This window comes from Ovis aries, chromosome 15 (assembly GCF_016772045.2).
Source record: "Ovis aries strain OAR_USU_Benz2616 breed Rambouillet chromosome 15, ARS-UI_Ramb_v3.0, whole genome shotgun sequence".
NCBI classification, from domain to species: domain Eukaryota; kingdom Metazoa; phylum Chordata; class Mammalia; order Artiodactyla; family Bovidae; genus Ovis; species Ovis aries.
The window spans coordinates 55506349-55525690 of NC_056068.1; the positions used below are offsets into that span (position 1 = coordinate 55506349).

The following is a 19342-nucleotide window of genomic DNA, read 5'->3' on the forward strand; positions in this document are numbered from 1 at the left end:
CTTCACTTTCACTTTCTTTTGTCAGTTTGATTAGTATGTGTCTTGGCATTTTTCTCCTTGAGTTTATCCTGTATGGGACTCTTTGGGTCTCTTGGACTTGATTGACTATTTCCTTTTCCATGTTGGGGAAGTTTTCAACTATAATCTCTTTAAAAATTTTCTCATACCTTTTCTTTTTCTCTTCCTCTGGACCCCTATAGTTCAAACATTGGTGTGTTTGATATCATCCCAGAGGTCTCTGAGATTATCCTCAGTTCTTTTCATTCTTTTTACTTTATTCTTCTCTGCAAAAATTATTTCCACCATTTTATCTTCCAGCACATTGATTTGTTCTTCTGCTTCAGATATTCTGCTATTTATTCCTTCTAGAGTATTTATTTTAGTAATTGTGTTTTTTGTCTCTGTATGTTTATTCTTTAATTCTTCTAGGTCTTTCTTGACTGATTTTGCATTTTCTCCATTTTTTTTTAAAGGTTTTTGATCTTCTTTACTATCATTATTCTGAATTCTTTTTCAGGTAGCTTGCCTATTTCCTCTTCATTTATTTGGATTTGTGTTTCTAGTTTGTTTCTTATTTGTGAAGTATTTCTCTGACTTTTCATTATTATTATTTTTTAACTTTTTTATTGTGTTTGAGGTCTCCTTTTCCCAGGCTTCAAGGAAAGTTTCTTTCTTTGAAGATCGGTTAAATTTTTTCTTCCTTTTAGTTTCTGCCTTCCTAAGGTTGGTCCAGTGGTTTCTACAAGCTTTGTATAGGGTGAGATTTGTGCTGAGCTTTTGTTTATTTATTTTTCCTCTGATGGGCAAGGCTGAGTGAGGTGGTACTCCTGCTTGCTGATGACTGGGTTTGTATTTTTGTTTTGTTTGTTGTTTAGATATGGCGTCCTGCAAAGGATGTGACTGGTGGTTGGGTGATGCTGGGTCTTGTATTCAAGTGGTTTTCTTTGTGTGAGTTCTCACTATTTGATTCTTCTTAGCATTAGTTCTCTGGTAGTCTAGGGTCTTGGAGTCAGTGCTCCCACTCCAAAGACTCAGGGCTTGATCTCTGGTCAGGAATGAAGATTTGACAAGTGATTTTTTATGGCATTAAGTGAGATTAAAACAAATAACCAAATGAGACCAAGGATGAACCCTAGACAAACGGCAGTTACAAAATCAGGCAAATAATAATTAAAATAATAGAATATACACAGATACATATACACCCATGAGCAAAGTCAAAACAGTCCAACAAAAATAACGTACAGTAGATTGCCCCAGCAAACAAAGGAGATAAAACATTATATTTACCAGTTAAGAACAAAACTAACTAAAGCACAAACTGGAAAACAAAACTAAAGGAAGGTGTGAAGTTGGGAATAAAACAATGAAAACAAAACTAACAAATATGTTGAGAGGAAAGGAAAGAAAGAATAAATATGTAAAGTTAAAGAGGTAGTTGAATATTTATATACATTAAATATTAACTGCAAGGAGAAAAGAACAGTAAGAAAGGCAAACAAAGGAATAAATGTAGGAAAAATATAATAGGTTTTCAAAAATTGAAAATTAAAATTATAAAAAAGAAAAAAAAATGAAAGAAGAAAGGAAAAAAAAAGGATAGAAAGAAAAAAACTCCACAGAACTGCAAAAGCCCAATGGAGAGGCAGAAGTTTATAAGAACAATAAAAAGTGTGGCTGAATATACACATATACATACACACCCATAAGCAAAATCAAAACAGTCCGACAAAAATAAAGTACAGTAGATTGACCCAGCTAAAAAAGGAAACCAAAAATTATATCTGCCAAAACAAAACTAACTTAGGCACAACTTGCAAAACAAAACTAAGGCAAGGTGCCAATTGGGGGATAAGGCAATGAAAATAAAACTAACAAATATATTGAGAGGAAAGGAGAGAAAGAAAAGAAAGAAAGAATAGATATGAAAAGTTAAATAGAGGTAGATCAAGAAGATTTATGTATGTTAAAGATTAACTGCAAGGGGAAAAGAACAGCAGGAAAAGCATACAAAGGAATAAATGTAGAAAAAATAATGATAGGTTTAAAAAATTAAAACTAAAAAAGAGAAAACAAAACAAAAGGAAAATTCCACAGAACTGCAAAAGCCCAACAGAGGCAGAGGTTTATAATAACAATAAAGAATGTGACTGAGAAAGAAAAAAAAAAAAAGCTCAAAAGGTTACTTAGGTGGATTTCATAATGCCAGTGAAATTGACAACAACAGAGGTGGGAGAAAAAGGAAAAAAAGAAAAATATCCAAAAGAATCTACAGGACATGTCAAACCATAATAATAATAAATGTTTTTCTTGAGTCACTGCTGTCAGAGTCCTTTCCCTAGTTGGGAGTCACAGTCCACCTCATCTCCCTAGGATGCCCTCTAATACTCTGCTGATCTTTGGACCAGCTGTGGGGGCAACTCAGATTCTAATCTGGCCCTACTCCTGTGTGTTCTTGCCTCCAATGTCCACAGCTATCAGAACTAGCGCATTTTCTTTCATGGGAGCTCTCAATGACCTTTTTTTTTTTTTTTTTTTTGAGTGACTAAGCAGGCACACTGTTTATTGAAGATTTTCAGTTTATCACACATTGTGATCAATAGATACTTTGTATGTTTTTTTTACTCTCCCCCAAAACTTCAGAATGTAGGTGACACAGAGTCTGCCTAGTTGATCGTGTGGATTTAATCTGCAGCTTGTACACCTGGTGGGAAAGTTTGGGTCTTCTTCCTTAGCCACACTGTCCCTGGGTTTCAATTGTGGTTTTATTTCCACCTCTGCATGTGGGTCATCAGCTGGGGTTTGCTCCTGAGGCTGCCCTGGAAGGCTTGGGTTTGCCCCTGTGAGGGCCAGGTGTGGAAGTGGTGCCGCTGCTTGGGTTGCAGGGGTTTTGGCAGCACCAGGTACTCAGAGGAGGTGGCGGCTAGGGCAGCAGGAAATATAGTGCTCTAGAATGAATGGTAACGAGTATTGGCCAATATGCTCCAGTATGCTTGCCTAAAGAAACCCCTCCTTGACAGAGAAGCCTGGCAGGCCATGGTCTACAGGGTCACAGAGTTGGACATGACAAAAGCAACCCTGCGCGCATAGATCTAAGACTGTTTTTGCCTGGGGCAGCTCTGTCCCAGTGAGAGTTGAGCATGAAGGTGGCGCAGCTGCTTGGCTTGCAGGTACTCTGGTGGTGACTAGTGTGCGCGGACATGGGTTGCCTCCACCACAGGTATAATAGCCCTATCAGAGTCTTTTTCTGAGCCTCTTGTAGCTGGTGATCAGAAGGCCTCTTTGGCCAGTCTTTCTCCATAGCTCCTCCCATTCAGGCACTTAGAGACCTCTCTTGCCTGGGGCCCTTCTCTGATGTTCAGCAAGACAGGCACATAGAGGGGCCCCCTTGGCTGGGGTCCTACTCTGTAGCTCGGTGCCTCAGGCACTTAAAGGGGCACCCTGGGTGGGGTCCTACTCTGCAGTTCAGAGCCTCAGGCCTTTTATGGGCCAGCCTCTCTGTTCTTCAGCTGCAGATGCTGGCGTGTGGGGAGACAGAGGCTATGGTGATGGTTCCAACCCCCTACGCGTGACTCAGCAGTATCACCTTGCTACCCTGGCTGCCTGGATTTCCTCCACTGGCATTTCCCACCAGGACCTCCTCCCTCACATTCCCTCAATCTGTCTCTCCACAGTCAACAGCAGCCCTTGCCCTGCAGTTCAGTTCAGTTGCTCAGTCACGTCTGACTCTCTGCAACACCCATGAATCGCAGCACGCTAGGCCTCCCTGTCCATCACCATCTCCCGGAGTTCACTCAGACTCACATCCATTGAGTCAGTGTTATCACCCACCATCTCATCCTCTGTCGTCCCCTTCTCCTCTTGCCCCCAATCCCTCTCAGCATCAGAGTCTTTTCCAATGAGTCAACTCTTCGCATGAGGTGGCCAAAGTACTGGAGTTTCAGCTTCAGCATCATTCCTTCCAAAGAAATCCCAGGGCTGATCTCCTTCAGAATGGACTGGTTGGATCTCCTTACAGTCCAAGGGACTCTCAAGAGTCTTCTCCAACACCACAGTTCAAAAGCATCAATTCTTTGGCACCCAGCCTTCTTCACAGTCCAACTTTCACATCCATACATGACTACTGGAAAACCATAGCCTTGACTAGATGGACCTTTGTTGGCAAAGTAATGTCTGCTTTTCAATATGCTATCTAGGTTGCTCATAACTTTCCTTCCATGGAGTAAACGTCTTTTAATTTCATGGCTGCAATCACCATCTGCAGTGATTTTGGAGCCCCCCAAAATAAAGTCTGACACTGTTTCCACTGTTTCCCCATCTATTTCCCATGAAGCGATGGGAACAGCTGCCGTGATCTTCGTTTTCTGAATGTTGAGCTTTAAGCCAACTTTTTCACTTTCCACTTTCACTTACATCAAGAGGCTTTTTAGCTCCTCTTCACTTTCTGCCATAAGGGTGGTGTCATCTGCATATCTGAGGTTATTGATATTTCTCCAGGCAATCTTGATTCCAGCTTGTGCTTCCTCCAGCCCAGCATTTCTCATGATGTACACTGCATGGAAGTTAAATAAGCAGCATGACAATATACAGCCTTGACATACTCCTTTTCCTATTTGGAACCAGTCTGCTGTTCCATGTCCAGTTCTAACTGTTGCTTCCTGACCTGCATACAGATTTCTCAAGAGGCAGGTCAGGTGGTCTGGTATCCCCATTTCTTTCAGAATTTTCCAGTTTACTGTGATCCACACAGTCAAAGGCTTTGGCATAGTCAATAAAGCAGAAATAGATGATTTTCTGTAATTCTCTTGCTTTTTTGATGATCCAGCAGATGTTGGCAATTTGATCTCTGGTTCCTCTGCCTTTTCTAAAACGAGCTTGAACATCAGGGTGTTCACAGTTCACACGTATTGCTGAAGTCTGGCTTGGAGAATTTTAAGCATTACTTTACTAGTGTGTGAGATGAGTACAATTGTGCGATAGTTTGAGCATTCTTTGGCATTGCCTTTCTTTGGGAATGGAATGAAAACTGACCTTTTCCAGTCCCATGGCCACTGCTGAATTTTCCATATTTGCTGGCATATTTAGTGTAGCACTTTCACAGCATCATCTTTCAGGATTTGAAATAGCTCAACTGGAATGCCATCACCTCCACTAGCTTTGATCGTAGTGATGCTTTCTAAGATCCACTTGCCTTCATATTCCAGGATGTCTGGCTCTAGGTGAGTGATAACACCATCATGATCATTTGGGTCATGAAGATCTTTTTGTACAGTTCTTATGTGTATTCTTGCCACCTCTTCTTAATATCTTCTGCTTCTATTAGACCCCTACCATTTCTGTCCTTTATTGAGCCCATCTTTGCATGAAATATCCCCTTGGTATCTCTAATTTTCTTGAGGAGATCTCTAGTCTTTCCCATTCTATTGTTTTCCTCTATTTCTTTGCATTGATTGCTGAGGAAGGCTTTCTTATGCCTCCTTGCTATTCTTTGGAACTGTGCATTCAAGTGGGTATATTTTTCCTTTTCTCCTTTACTTTTCACTTCCCTTCTTTTCACAGCTATTTGTAAGACCTCCCCAGACAGCCATTTTGCTTTTTTGCATTTTTTTTCCATGGGGATGGTCTTGATTCCTGTCTCCTGTACAATGTCACGAACCTCCGTCCATAATCAGGGACTCTATCAGATCTATTCCCTTAAATTTATTTCTCATTTCCACTGTATAGTCATAGGAATTTGATTTGGGTCATACCTGAATTGCCAACATCCACTGGATCATCGAAAAAGTAAGAGAGTTCCAGAAAATAATCTATTTCTGCTTTATTGACTATGCCAAAGCCTTTGACTGTGTGGATCACAATAAACTGTGGACAATTCTGAAAGAGATGGGAATTCCAGACCACATGATCTGCCTCTTGAGAAACCTGTATGCAGGTCAGGAAGCAACAGTTCGAATTGGACATGGAACAACCGACTGGTTCCAAATAGGAAAAGGAGTATGTCAAGGCTGTATATTGTCACCCTGTTTATTTAACTTACATGCAGAGTACATCATGCAAAATGCTGGGCTGGAAGAAGCACAAACTGGAATCAAGATTGCTGGGAGAAATATCAATAACCTCAGATATATAGACGACACCACCCTTACGGTAGAAAGTGAAGAGGAACTAAAAAGTCTTTTGATGAAATTGAAAGAGGAGAGTGAAAAAGTTGGCTTAAAGCTCAACATTCAGAAAACGAAGATCATGGCAGCTGGTCCCATCACTTCATGGGAAATAGATGGGGAAACAGTGGAAACAGTGTCAGACTTTATTTTTTGGGGCTCCAAAATCACTGCAGAATGTGATTGCAACCGTGAAATTAAAAGACGCTTACACCTTGGAAGGACAGTTTTGACTATCCTATACATCATATTGAAAAGCAGAGACACTACTTTGCCAACGAAGGTCCAGCTAGTTAAGGCTATGGTTTTTCCAGTAGTCATGTATGGATGTGAGAGTTGGACAGTGAAGAAAGCTGAGCGCAAAGAACTGATGCTTTTGAACTGTGGTGTTGGAGAAGACTCTTGAGAGTCCCTTGGACTGCAAGGAGATCCAACCAGTCCATCCTAAAGGAGATCAGTCCTGGGTGTTCACTGGAAGGTCTGACGTTAAAGCTGAAACTCCAATGCTTTGGCCATCTCACGCAAAGAATTGACTCATTGGAAAAGACCCTGATGCTGGGAATGATTGGGGGCAGGAGAAGAAGTGGTCGACAGAGGATGAGATGGTTGGATGGCATCACAGACTCGATGGACATGGGTTTGGGTAGACTCCAGGAGTTGGTGATGGACAGGGAGGCCTGGTGTGCTGCGATTCATGAGGTGGCAGAGTCGGACACGACTGAACGACTGAACTAAACTGAACTGAACTGAATGGTCTAGTGGTTTTGTCCACTTTCTTCAATTTCAGTCTGAATCTGGCAATAAGGAGTTCATGATCTGAGCCACAGTCAGCTCCTGGTCCTGTTTTTGCCAATTGTATAGAGCTTCTCCATCTTTGGCTGCAAAGAATATAATCAATCTGATTTCGGTGTCGACCATCTGGTGATGTCCATGTATAGAGTCTTCTCTTGTGTTTTCGGAAGAGCGTGTTTGCTATAACCAGTGCGTCCTCTTGGCAGAACTCTATTAGCCTTTGCCCTGTTTCATTCTGTACTCCAAAGCCAAATTTGACTGTTATTCCAGGCGTTTCCTGACGTCTTATTTATATGTATTTCTTAATATATACATTAAGAAAAAGAATCTGACTGCCAATGCAGGGGGCACAGGCTCAATCCCTGGTCCCAGAAAATTCCACATGCTGCAGAGCAACTAAGCCTGTATACCACAACAATTGAGCCTACATTCCCTAGAGTCTATGCTCCACAACAAGAAAAGTCACAGCAATGAGAAGCCCCTGCTTGCTGCAACTAGAGAAACCCATTTGCAGCAACGAAGACCCAGTGCAGCCAAAATAAAAAGAACACAAAGTCTGAAATTTTCATGTCTGGCCTTAATGGAGTAACAAGGCCTACAGTATCACCCAGATTAAATGATTTAAAAAACTGCAAGATGTGAAATAACAGGTTTCAGACAGCATACAATAAGCAGTGAAGTGTAGCAATCCTCGACTGAAGGAAAACAAAGGAAGTGAATATTATGAGTCTCTCACTTAAAACCTGGATATACTTTTTCAGGGTAAAGCACTGGGTGTGAAAACACAGTAGAGCCTGGCAGTATCCCAGACTGAGCAGAATGAAATGGCAGTTTAGGGAGATTAGTGTTCCCCTGTGTCTCTCCCATGTCTCCAACTGCATACTAATCAATACTTGCTTTAGAAGAACTTTTTAGAAGAGTAGGGAGAGAACCACACAAAATAGAGTGGTGAGTCAATCCCCAAGGCTCATAAAAGGCTGGGAATAGTTTCCACCAAAGCAGCAAAACTGTTCCATGTGGCACTAAGTAGCAAACTTAGAAGGGTATTTCTTCAGCAGTGCAAAAAAAAAAAAAAAACAAAAAACAGTTAGGCTGACATTAAAGGCTGCTATGATCTGGCCAAACAAACTTAAAGGTGAGCCTCAAAAGAATAGAAATATTAGGTTGGTACAAAAGTAATTGCAGTTTCAGACCGTGAGTCTTAAATCATTATAACTAGGCTCAAACACACCTTTATTTTTTAATTTAATTTAATTTTATTTTATTTTGTAAATTCTTACATGCGTTCCCAAACATGAACCCCCCTCCCACTTCCCTCCCCATAACATCTCTCTGGGTCATCCCCATGCACCAGCCCCAAGCATGCTGTATCCTGCGTCAGACATAGACTGGTGATTCGATTCTTACATGATAGTATACATGTTAGAATGCCGTTCTCCCAAATCATCCCACCCTCTCCCTCTCCCTCTGAGTCCAAAAGTCCGTTATACACAGCTGTGTCTTTTTTCCTGTCTTGCATACAGGGTCGTCATTGCCATCTTTCTAAATTCCATATATATGTGTTAGAATACTGTATTGGTGTTTTTCTTTCTGGCTTACTTCACTCTGTATAATCGGCTCCAGTTTCATCCATCTCATCAGAACTGATTCAAATGAATTCTTTTTTATGGCTGAGTAATACTCCATTGTGTATATGTACCACAGCTTTCTTATCCATTCATCTGCTGATGGACATCTAGGTTGTTTCCATGTCCTGGCTATTATAAACAGTGCTGTGATGAACATTGGGGTACATGTGTCTCTTTCAGTTCTGGTTTCCTCAGTGTGTATGCCCAGAAGTGGGATTGCTGGGTCATAAGGTAGTTCTATTTGCAATTTTTTAAGGAATCTCCACACCAAACACACCTTTATTAATCAAAATAGGAACCATTACAATCAACACAATTTTGCCAATAAGTTTGTCTATTCCTTTAGTGTAAAAAATCCATGCTTCAGGATTTGATGAATGATAGGAAAGCATTTTCTGCACCCTGCTGGTTGTGGAAGTGTTTTCCCTGCAAAAAGTAGTCGAGATGCTTGAAGAAGTGGTAGTCAATTGACAAAAGGTCAGGTGAATATGGTGGAAGAGGCAAAACTTTGTAGCCTAATTCATTCCACTTTTGAAGTGTTGGTTGTGTGACATGTGGCTGGGTGTTGTGGTGGAGAAGAATTGTGCCCATTCTGTTGAGCATTGCTGACTGCAGGCACTGCAGTTTTTGGTGTATCTCATCGATTTGCTGAGCATATTTCTTAGACTTAATGGCTTTGCAGGGATTCAGAAAGCTGTAGTGGATCAGACAGACAGCAGACCACCAACAATGACCATGATCTTTTTTTCGGTGCAAGTTTGGCTTTGGGAGGGGCTTTGGAGTTTTTGGGTCCAACCACTGAGCTGGTTGTTGCATAAAACCCACTTTTCATCACATGTCACAATCTGAGAAGTGATTCACTGTTGTTGTATAGAATAAGAGAAAGATGACACGTCAAAACGTGACTTTTTAAAAAATTTTCAGTCAGCACATGAAGCACCGATTTACTGAGCTTTTTCACCTTTACAATTTGTTTCAAATGTCAAATGACTATAGAATGTCAATATTGACCTCTTCAGCAATTTCTTGTGTAGTTCTAAGAGGATCAGCTTTGGTGATTGCTCTCAATTGGTCACTGTCAACTTTCAATAGCCAGCCAATACACTCCTCATCTTCAAGGCTCTCATCTCCTTTGCAAAACTTCTTGAACCACCACTGCACAGTACATTCATTAGCAGTTCCTGGGCCAAATGTGTTGTTGATATTATGAGTTGTCTCCATTGCTTTACAACTCATTTTGAACTTGAATAAAAAAATTGCTCAAAACTGGTTTTCGTCTACATTATTTCTATAGTCTAAAATAAACATAAAATAAATAGCAAGTAATAAGTCGTTTGCAAAAAACATAGAGCAAGAAAGGTGCACTAAAATGTTTTAGATAACTAAATTTATTTAAGAATGTATTCCATTATCAAATGACAAAGTTCAACAATGTAAAACCTCAATTACTTTGCCCCAATCTAATATTTTCAAGTTACTTTACTGGGTTATGGAACAAAGATCAAGAATACGTATTATTAAATATGAAAAGTAGGCAATAAAGCAAAATCCACAATGCCTAGCGTCCAATCAAAAATTGTTGTTGTTGTTGTTACAGTTTAGTCGCTATGTCATGGTTCTCTTTGCAACCCCATGGACTATAGGCTTTGTTGTCGCAGGATTTCCCAGGAAAGAATACTGGAGTGGGCTGCCATTTCCTTCTCCAGGGGATCTTCTTGACCCAGGGATTGAACCCATGTCTCCTGCACCATCAGGCAGATTATTTACCACTAAGCCACCAGGGAAGCCCAAATCAAAAATTACCAGGCAGATACAATCCATAAATAGGAAATAAATCAGTCAACAACTACTCAGAAAACTCTCAGATGACAGGTTTAGCAGGCAAGGACATTAAAGCTTCATTACAACTATATTCCACTTGTTCATGACAATAGAGGAAAGCAAATATTTTAAGGGAAGACATGGAAGATATTTTTAAAATATGTAAAGTGAACTTCTAGGGATGAAACATAATGTCTGAGATGACAAATATACTGCTAAGATTAAAAGGAGATTAGATATTGTAGAAAAAAAATTAGAAAACTTGAGAAAAAAGAATAGAGAAACTATGAGCTGCAGAACAACTAGAAGCATTCTAAGATAAATGTGACCGGGGTTACTGAAAGTGAGAAGGGAGAAAGTTAGAGACAAAAGCAATATATGAAGACGTAGTGGTTGAAAGATTTCTAAATTTGATGAAAACTATAAATCCATAGGCAAATGCATTACAAATCCCAAGGAAAAGGCACAGACATAAAACTATGAAACACATCATAATCAAGATGGTTAAAAATATGATAAACAGAAAATCACAAAATTAGCCAGAGAAGAATGACAAATTACACGTAAAGGAATAAAGATAAGAATGACTTTTGGATCTTCATTGAACGACTTCTGGTGAAAAAATAATGAAAAGCCAAAAAAATAGTGGAGCAACCTCTTCAAAGAACTGAAGAAATAAAGAAACAACTATGTAACCCTAGAATTCAGCATTAGTATTACAAAAGAGTTACAAAAAGACAGCGTAATAAAGATATTTTCAGATATTAAAAACTGGAGAATTAATCAACAGGTGACATCTACTATATGAAATGCCAAAGAAGGTCTGCCAATAAGAAGGAAAAAAGTACCAGGGGGGAATGTACACCTTTGTTTAAAGGAATGAGGCACATTGGAAATATTAAATATATGTGTTGTTGTTCATTCGCCAAGTCGTGTCTGACTCTTTGTGACCCCATGGACTGCAGCACACAAGGCTTCCCTGTCTCTCACCATCTCCTGGAGTTTGCCCAAGTTCATGTCCATTGCATCGGTGATGCCATCCAGGTATCTCATCCTCTGTCACCGCTCTTCCTCTGCCTTCAATCTTCCCCAGCATCAGGATCTTTTCCAATGAATCAGCAGTTCACATCAGGTGGCCAATGTATTAGAGCTTCAGCATCAGTCCTTCCAAAGAGTATTCAGGGTTGATTTCCTTTAAGATTGACTGCTTTGATCTCCTTGCTTTCCAAGGACTCTAAGAGTCTTCTCCAGCACCACTGTTTGAAAGCATCAATGCTTCAGTGCTCTGCCTTCTTTACTGTCCAGCTCTCACATCTGTACATAACTACTGGAAAGATCATAGCCTTGACTATAAGGACCTTTGTCAGCAAAGTGATGTCTTTGCTTTTTAACACACTGTCTAGGTTTGCCATAGCTTTCCTGCCAAGAAACAATCGTTTTTTAATTTCATGCCTGCAGTCACCATCCACAGTGATTTCAGAGCCCAAGAAGAAGAGATCTGTCACTGCTTCCACATTTTCCCCTTCTATTTGCCATGAAGTGATGGGACAAGACGCTATAGTCTTAGTTTTTGTAATATGGAGTTTTAAGCTGGCTTTTTCACTCTGTTCCTTCACACTCATCAAGAGGTTCTTTAGTTTCTCTTCACTTTCTGCCATTAGAGTGGTATCATCTGCATATCTGAGGTTGTTGCTATTTCTCCTGGAAATCTTGATTCCAGCTTGTAACTCATCCAGCCTAGCATTTCACATGATGTACTCTGTGTATAAGTTAAATAAACAGGGTGACAATAAACAGCCTTGTAGTATACCTTGTGTAGGTATGAAAGAATGTTATTTATAAAATCACTTTAGAAGATAACTGAATATTTGAAGGAAAAATATAACCACGAATACTGCAGCTCATCACCATCACAGAAGTAAATAAAATGTATGACAATGATAATTCAAAGGCCAGAAGTAGAGAAATGAAAGAGTACAATTTGTTGCATAGTTCTCCACTACATGTGAAGTAGTATAATATTAGTTGAAGGTAAACTAGGATAAGTTAAACGTGTATACTATTAACCTCAATAAGGAGTATATAATAAGCCAAAGGAGCTACATAGAAATAAAAAGATATTAACATCAAAAGAGGGAAAATAAACACGGAACAGGAGAACAAAGCAAATAGTAAATACCAAATATAAATATAAATATATCACTGATTCCTTTTAATGTAAATGAACTAAATGCTCCAAATAAAAACAGCTGTCTAACTAGATTAAAAGAACAATGAAAGACAAAGAAAGAGAAGTTGTGTCCCACTCTTTGCGGTCCCATGGACTATAGCCCACCAGGCTCCTCCATCCATGGATTTCTCCAGGCAAGAATACTGGAGTGGGTTGCCATTTCCTTCTCTGGGGGATCCTCCCGACCCAGGGATTGGATCTTCCCGACCCAGGGATTGAACCTGGGTCTCTTGCATTATAGGCAGACGCTTTACCGTCTGAGCCACCAGGGAAGTCCAAAAGAACAATACTCAACCACATATGCTTTAGAAGAGCTTGGTCTGTTGAAATAGTAAGTAAAAGAATAGGAAAACACAAAATTTTGTATGTATCAGTTTTTCATTACTAGGACAATGCCATATGCAACCAAAGGGAAAAACTTTAATCATATATAATTATAATTTATTGCTCACACATCTGAGCTAATCAATTATTCATTCTTTTCACCTAGACTGGCCTCAGTTAATATGACCAGATAATTCTGCTCCATGTGACACTCAACCAGGTTGGCCTGAGTATGCTCTCATGGTGATGGAAATTATCTAAGAGAGCAAGACCAAGGTACAAACTCATTTCAACCCTCTGCTCCAAGGGATGTCTTCATGTCAAAGTCAAAGCAGAATGTGTCAACTTATGGTAGGAGCCCACTGTAAAGTTGCATGGCAACAGCTATGAACACAAAGAATGTAATTAAAGGAAAAATGAGAATTGGGGCCATGTGACATAATCTACTTCACGATATTATCAGCAGATCAAAGACTCTTGAGGCAAAAAGCATTAGCAGATTTAACAAGTGGTACTGGGAAAACTGGTCAACCACTTGTAAAAGAATGAAACTAGATCACTTTCTAACACCATACACAAAAATAAACTCAAAATGGATTAAAGATCTAAATATAAGACCAGAAACTATAAAAATCCTACAGGAGAACATAGGCAAAACACTCTCAGACATAAATCACAGCAGGATCCTCTATGATCCACCTCCCAGAATTCTGGAAATAGAAGCAAAAATAAACAAATGGGATCTAATTAAAATTAAAAGCTTCTGCACAACAAAGGAAAATATAAGCAAGGTGAAAAGACAGCCTTCTGAATGGGAGAAAATAATAGCAAATGAAGCAACTGACAAACAACTCATCTCAAAAATATACAAGCAACTCCTGCAGCTCAATTCCAGAAAAATAAATGACCCAATCAAAAAATGGGTCAAAGAGCTAAATAGACATTTCTCCAAAGAAGACATATGGATGGCTAACAAACACATGAAAAGATGCTCAACATCACTCATTATCAGAGAAATGCAAATCAAAACCATCCAGTACCATTTCACACCAGTCAGAATGGCAGCGATCCAAAAGTCTACAAGCAATAAATGCTGGAGAGGGTGTGGAGAAAAGGGAACCCTCTTACACTGTTGGTGGGAATGCAAACTAGTACAGCCACTATGGAGAACAGTGTGGAGATTCCTTAAAAATCGCAAATAGAACTGCCTTATGACCCAGCAATCCCACTTCTGGGCATACACACCGAGGAAGCCAGAATTGAAAGAGACATGTGTACCCCAATGTTCACTGCAGCACTGTTTATAATAGCCAGGACATGGAAGCAACCTAGATGTCCATCAGCAGACGAATGGATAAGAAAGCTGTGGTACATATACACAATGGAGTATTACTCAGCCATAAAAAAGAATACATTTGAATCAGTTCTAATGAGGTGGATGAGACTGGAGTCTATTATACAGAGTGAAGTAAGCCAGAAAGAAAAACACCAACACAGTATACTAACACATATATATGGAATTTAGAAAGATGGTAATGATAACCCTCTATGCGAGACAGCAAAAGAGACACAGATGTATAGAATGGACTTTTAGACTCTGTGGGAGAGGGCGAGGGTGGGATGATTTGGGAGAACGGCATTGAAACATGTATACTATCAGGTAAGAAACGAACCGCCAGTCTATGTTTGATACAGGATACAGGATGCTTGGGGCTGGTGCACGGGGATGATCCAGAGAGATGATATGGGGTGGGAGGTGGGAGGGTGGTTCAGGATTGGGAACTCATGTACACCTGTCGCTGATTCATGTCAATGTATGGCAAAACCAATACAGTATTGTAAAGCAAAATAAAGTAAAAAAAAAAATTGGCTATTTGGAGGCTGAGAATTTGGAACTACTTTATATTCAGGTGAAAATAAAAGAAAACGTGAAATGATATTCCTAAATCTTAGTTGGTTGTTAGTTTTAGTCACTAAATTGTGTCCAACCCATTGGACTGCAGCACGCCAGGCCTCCCTGTCCATCACCAATTCCTGGAGTTTACTCAAGCTCGTGTCCATTGAGTCGGTGATCCCATCCAATGATCTCATCCTCTGTTGTCTCCTCCTCCTGCCTTCAATCTTTCCCAGCATCAGGGTCTTTTCCAATGAGTCAGTTCTTCACATCAGGTGGCCAAAGTATTGGAGCTTCAGCTTCAGCATCAGTCCTTCCAATGAATACTCAGGACTGATTTCCTTTGGGATGGACTGGTTGGATCTCCTTGCAGTCCAAAGGACTCTCAAGAATCTTCTCCAACACCACAGTTCAAAAGCATCAATTCTTTGGTGCTCAGCTTCCTTTATAGTCCAACTCTCACATCCATACATGACCACTGGAAAAACCATAGCTGTGACCTTTGTTGGCAAAGTAATGTCTCTGTTTTTTAATATGTCATCTAGGTTGGTCAAAGCTTTTCTTCCAAGGGGTAAGAGTCTTTTAATTTCATGGCTGCAGTCACCATCTGCAGTGATTTTGGAGCCCCCAGAAGTAAAGTCAGCCACTGTTTCCCCTGTTTTCCCATCTATTTGCCATCAAATGATGGGACCAGATGTCATGATCTTAGTTTTCTGAATGTTGAAGCCTGCCAGACTTCTCTTTTCTTGGATTTCCCAAGCAAGAATACTGGAGAGGGTTGCCATTTCCTTCTTCAGGGTATCTTCCAAACTCAGGGATCAAACCCTTATCTTTTGTATTGGCAGGCAGATTCTAATGGAATATTACTCAGCCTTTAAAAAAAAACCAAGGAAAAATAATAAAATACACATAATTAAAGCTACTAGAAATAATAAGGGAAACATTTTAGCATACAGGAAAAATATGTGTTTTCAGCGCAAGAAAGTACGAAAAAATGGAAATGCATTGTTAAGGGAAAACAAAGTGATTTTTTTCCTAATCCTGGTTATTTTAAAATGGGAGAGAAAACAAAGGTTAACCTAATATGGATACACTGGAGCAGGAAATGGTAACCCACTCCAGTGTTCTTGCCTGGAAAACCTCCTGGACAGAGGAGTCTGGCAGCATATAGTCCGTGGGGTCACGAAAGAGTTGGACATGACTTAGTGACTGAACAATATGTACACAGAAAATCGTGGAAGGTTGTTTATGGGAAAGGAACCCTGAGAAAAGTTTCGTAAGTGGTAAGAAATAGGATTAGATTGGATTTTAATTAGGTAAATGATCTAATTAAGGACTTTGTTATTAAAAGTAGGCTGATGAAAGACTGAAGTTTTGGTGCTCTCTGAAAAGAGAACCAAGTTTTCTTGGAATACTGAGCTACTGTTGATTACAGATTTTACATTCCTCACCTCCTTTAAGTGATCTGTCATAACTTTATTTGCCTTTGAAATCTTTTAATGGCACTTTGGTTAAGTGAATAAGTGGTGCTTTACAGTCACCTTATACCTATTTGACCAGGTATTTTAAAATCTTTTTGACAAAAAATTTCCAACAAAATTCCAAGGGGCAAATTCTAATTGAAGTTTTTTGGATCTCGAGCTAACTTTGGGATAATTCAGAGGGCCGCTGAAGCATCACAGAGAGAAATATTAAACTAATTAGTATTATTTGATATTTCAGACTACATGGGAAGCATTATAAAATGAGTGGTGATAAATCTTAAGTTGTACAGTATGGATAAATGTCATTAACATAAATTTCCTAGAAATCATGTGAAATTTCTAAAACTTGGATGTGTCATAGTACCAGGCATAATTCTAGCTATTATCTTTAAACACTGTATGTCACACTGTATGTCACGTTTGTCAACTGCATTCCCGTCAGATCTTTAACTAAGCTATTTAAGCTTTTTTTGCTATTCAAAGAGAGTTATTGATTCATTCTAATGCATAAGCAAAAAACTACAGAAATCTAATGGAAACACTGATGTAACCCTGATGGTTCCTTCAAACTGTTAACAAAATGCAAGATCAAAGATTAGGTACACTGGATAGAGTGAACTGATGAATATAGTTATAAGTTTTATAGCTTTTATCTGAAATATTACTGGCTTTTAATCTGTGTTTTCCATATGGGGAAAGCTTTCCCCTTAAGCTAATTATAACATATAGTAACCTGGTAAGTTATAACTTTGTAAATAAAATTGAGACCTTCTCTACCCAATCCCTTCAGAATTTGGAAACTCAGTATTTTTATTTTCATGGAAATATAGCTACTTGCATGAGTTCACTAAGAATCTGTTCTCCTTATAAAGGGACACAGTAATAATGACTATACTACCATGGAATGTCCTGTTCAGAAAATATATAAACTCAAATATGACTGACTAGACAGTGTTAAAGAACTAAAGTGGACTTTATAAAGTCCCTTGAAAAACCAATTGTGGCTCAGTAACAAAATATTAAGGGTATATTCTCTGGCTACAGTATGATTAAACCAGAAATCAATCATAAAAAGATAACTAGAAAAATCTAACATCTGAATTATACACTATACTCATAAAAAAAACTATGGGTAAAAGGAAAATTACAATTATGTGAGAAAAAGCTTTAATTGGTTGATATTGAAACTGCAATATGAATTGCAATATGAATATTTCAAATATTGGCCAAAGAAAGATGTTCTGAACAAAAGTTTTGTGACTGAGAGGAAGGTAAACTGCTTGAATACTGAATGAAAGGAAACATTCTAACCAGAATCATAACCATCGTACTTTTCCACATATCCACCAATTCTTTACCTTGCATCTATCAGCAAGGGTGACCAAATTCACACGAAAATTCAGTACTATTTACAGAAACACTAAGAAATATGATTTCTCTTCCAGATCTCTTATTTCCAAACCCATACATCCAAAACTCTACTGCAAACTCAACCTGGATTTTTCACAGGTATCTCAAAATTTAGTATGTCCAAAACCGAACCCTTGACTTTCCCTTCAAAATCTATTTCTCTTGAGGTCAGTTCCATGTTAGTAAAGGGCACTGCCATTCACCCAGTTGTCCGAGCAAAATCCAGGCTGTGTCCATTAGGACTGAGAAAGTGAAACAAGATTTACTCTACAGACATTAAATTAAAAAAAAAAAAAACAAGAAAACTGGACAAAATGCATGAAACAACTTTCAGACATCTGACAAGGCAAAGATGAGCAGTGACTCTTGAGAAGAGAAACAAACAAAAATGCCATTCACACCTGCAGGACTTCCAGATAAGCTGAACCCCTGGCCCTGCCCAGGGGCTGCCAAGCCCCCCAACCTCACCCCCGTTCCGCTCCACCCCGCCCTTCCCGCCCCACTTGGGGGCTGGCTTAAGGCTGTTCTTAGCGCCGTCCCTTGTGCAGGTAAGGATGATGGCAGCGCCAGCTCCACTAGACATAGTGAGCTGACAAGGTAGAATGCCTGAGAGGTGCCTACCAAATTGAGAGTATTAATGTAGCTTCATCTTTCTAGAGATGCTTAAGGGGTAAGCACAGAATTGTACTTACGGTGACTGCAATTCGAAACCTAAATCAGGAATACAGGCTGGAGGCCAACGTCTCTCAAGATGGCGGCCAGGCAGAATGAAGCTCCCAAGACCGCAGGTACGGGTGGGCGTGGCCAGGGGCGTGGCCTTGGATACTGAGAGGAAATACAAGGCTAACCCTTGACCTTAGCTCAGAGCACCACGCTTTAAATGTCTTTTAAGGTATGGACTGTTTTGTCTTGCTCTTCCTAAAAATAACTTACACATAAACTCAGTTCTTGTCAGTCATTTAGTTCAGGCATTAACTAACTTAGTACCCCAGTTTGTTTTTAATTCTTTCTGTTCTACTCTTTTTTCTCTTAACTAACCTGCTTCAATGGAGAAGGCAATGGCACCCCACCCCAATACTCTTGCCCGGAAAATCCCATGGACGGAGGAGCCTGGTGGGCTGCCGTCTATGGGGTCGCACAGAGTAGGACAGGACTGAAGGAACTTAGCAACCTGCTTCAAAAATGTACACCTTTGTTTAATCTCTGATTCCTCCAGGCATTTCTCTAGCTCTCACCTTATTTCTGCCTTTTAGACTCATATCCAACTGTTTACTGGTCATATTCATCTGAATGTCCTGCTGTAGACACCACAGACTCCATAAACCCTAACCTGAAGGATCTTTCCCGTTAAATACAATCCATTGCCTCTGTCTTCAAATCCCTAAATGACAAGATTTGAAAGCAATACTTCATTTGTAATTCCTCCTTTTTCCTTTCCAACTCCATTCCCATGGTTACCTATCAAATTCTGATTATTATCCTTCCTACTCATTTCTCCTAGACATTCTCTTATTGATTTCAATGCCCATTATTTTCTTGGGCTCCAAAAATCACTACAGACAGTGATTGCAGCCATGAAATTAAAAGACAGTTGCTCT

At 39.5% G+C, this 19342-nt stretch overlaps 1 protein-coding gene across 1 annotated transcript in view; it reads right to left on the bottom strand.

Annotated features, from left to right (window-relative positions):
* Positions 1-18327, bottom strand: part of LOC101110537 (glycerophosphodiester phosphodiesterase domain-containing protein 4-like) — a 124623-nt gene extending 106296 nt beyond the window's left edge. Inside the window, exon 1 of the mRNA XM_042232619.1 lies at positions 18146-18327. Within this exon, the coding sequence (XP_042088553.1) occupies positions 18146-18327 (182 nt within the window). The remainder of the gene's footprint in view (positions 1-18145) is intronic.
* Positions 18328-19342: the final 1015 nt, after the last annotated feature.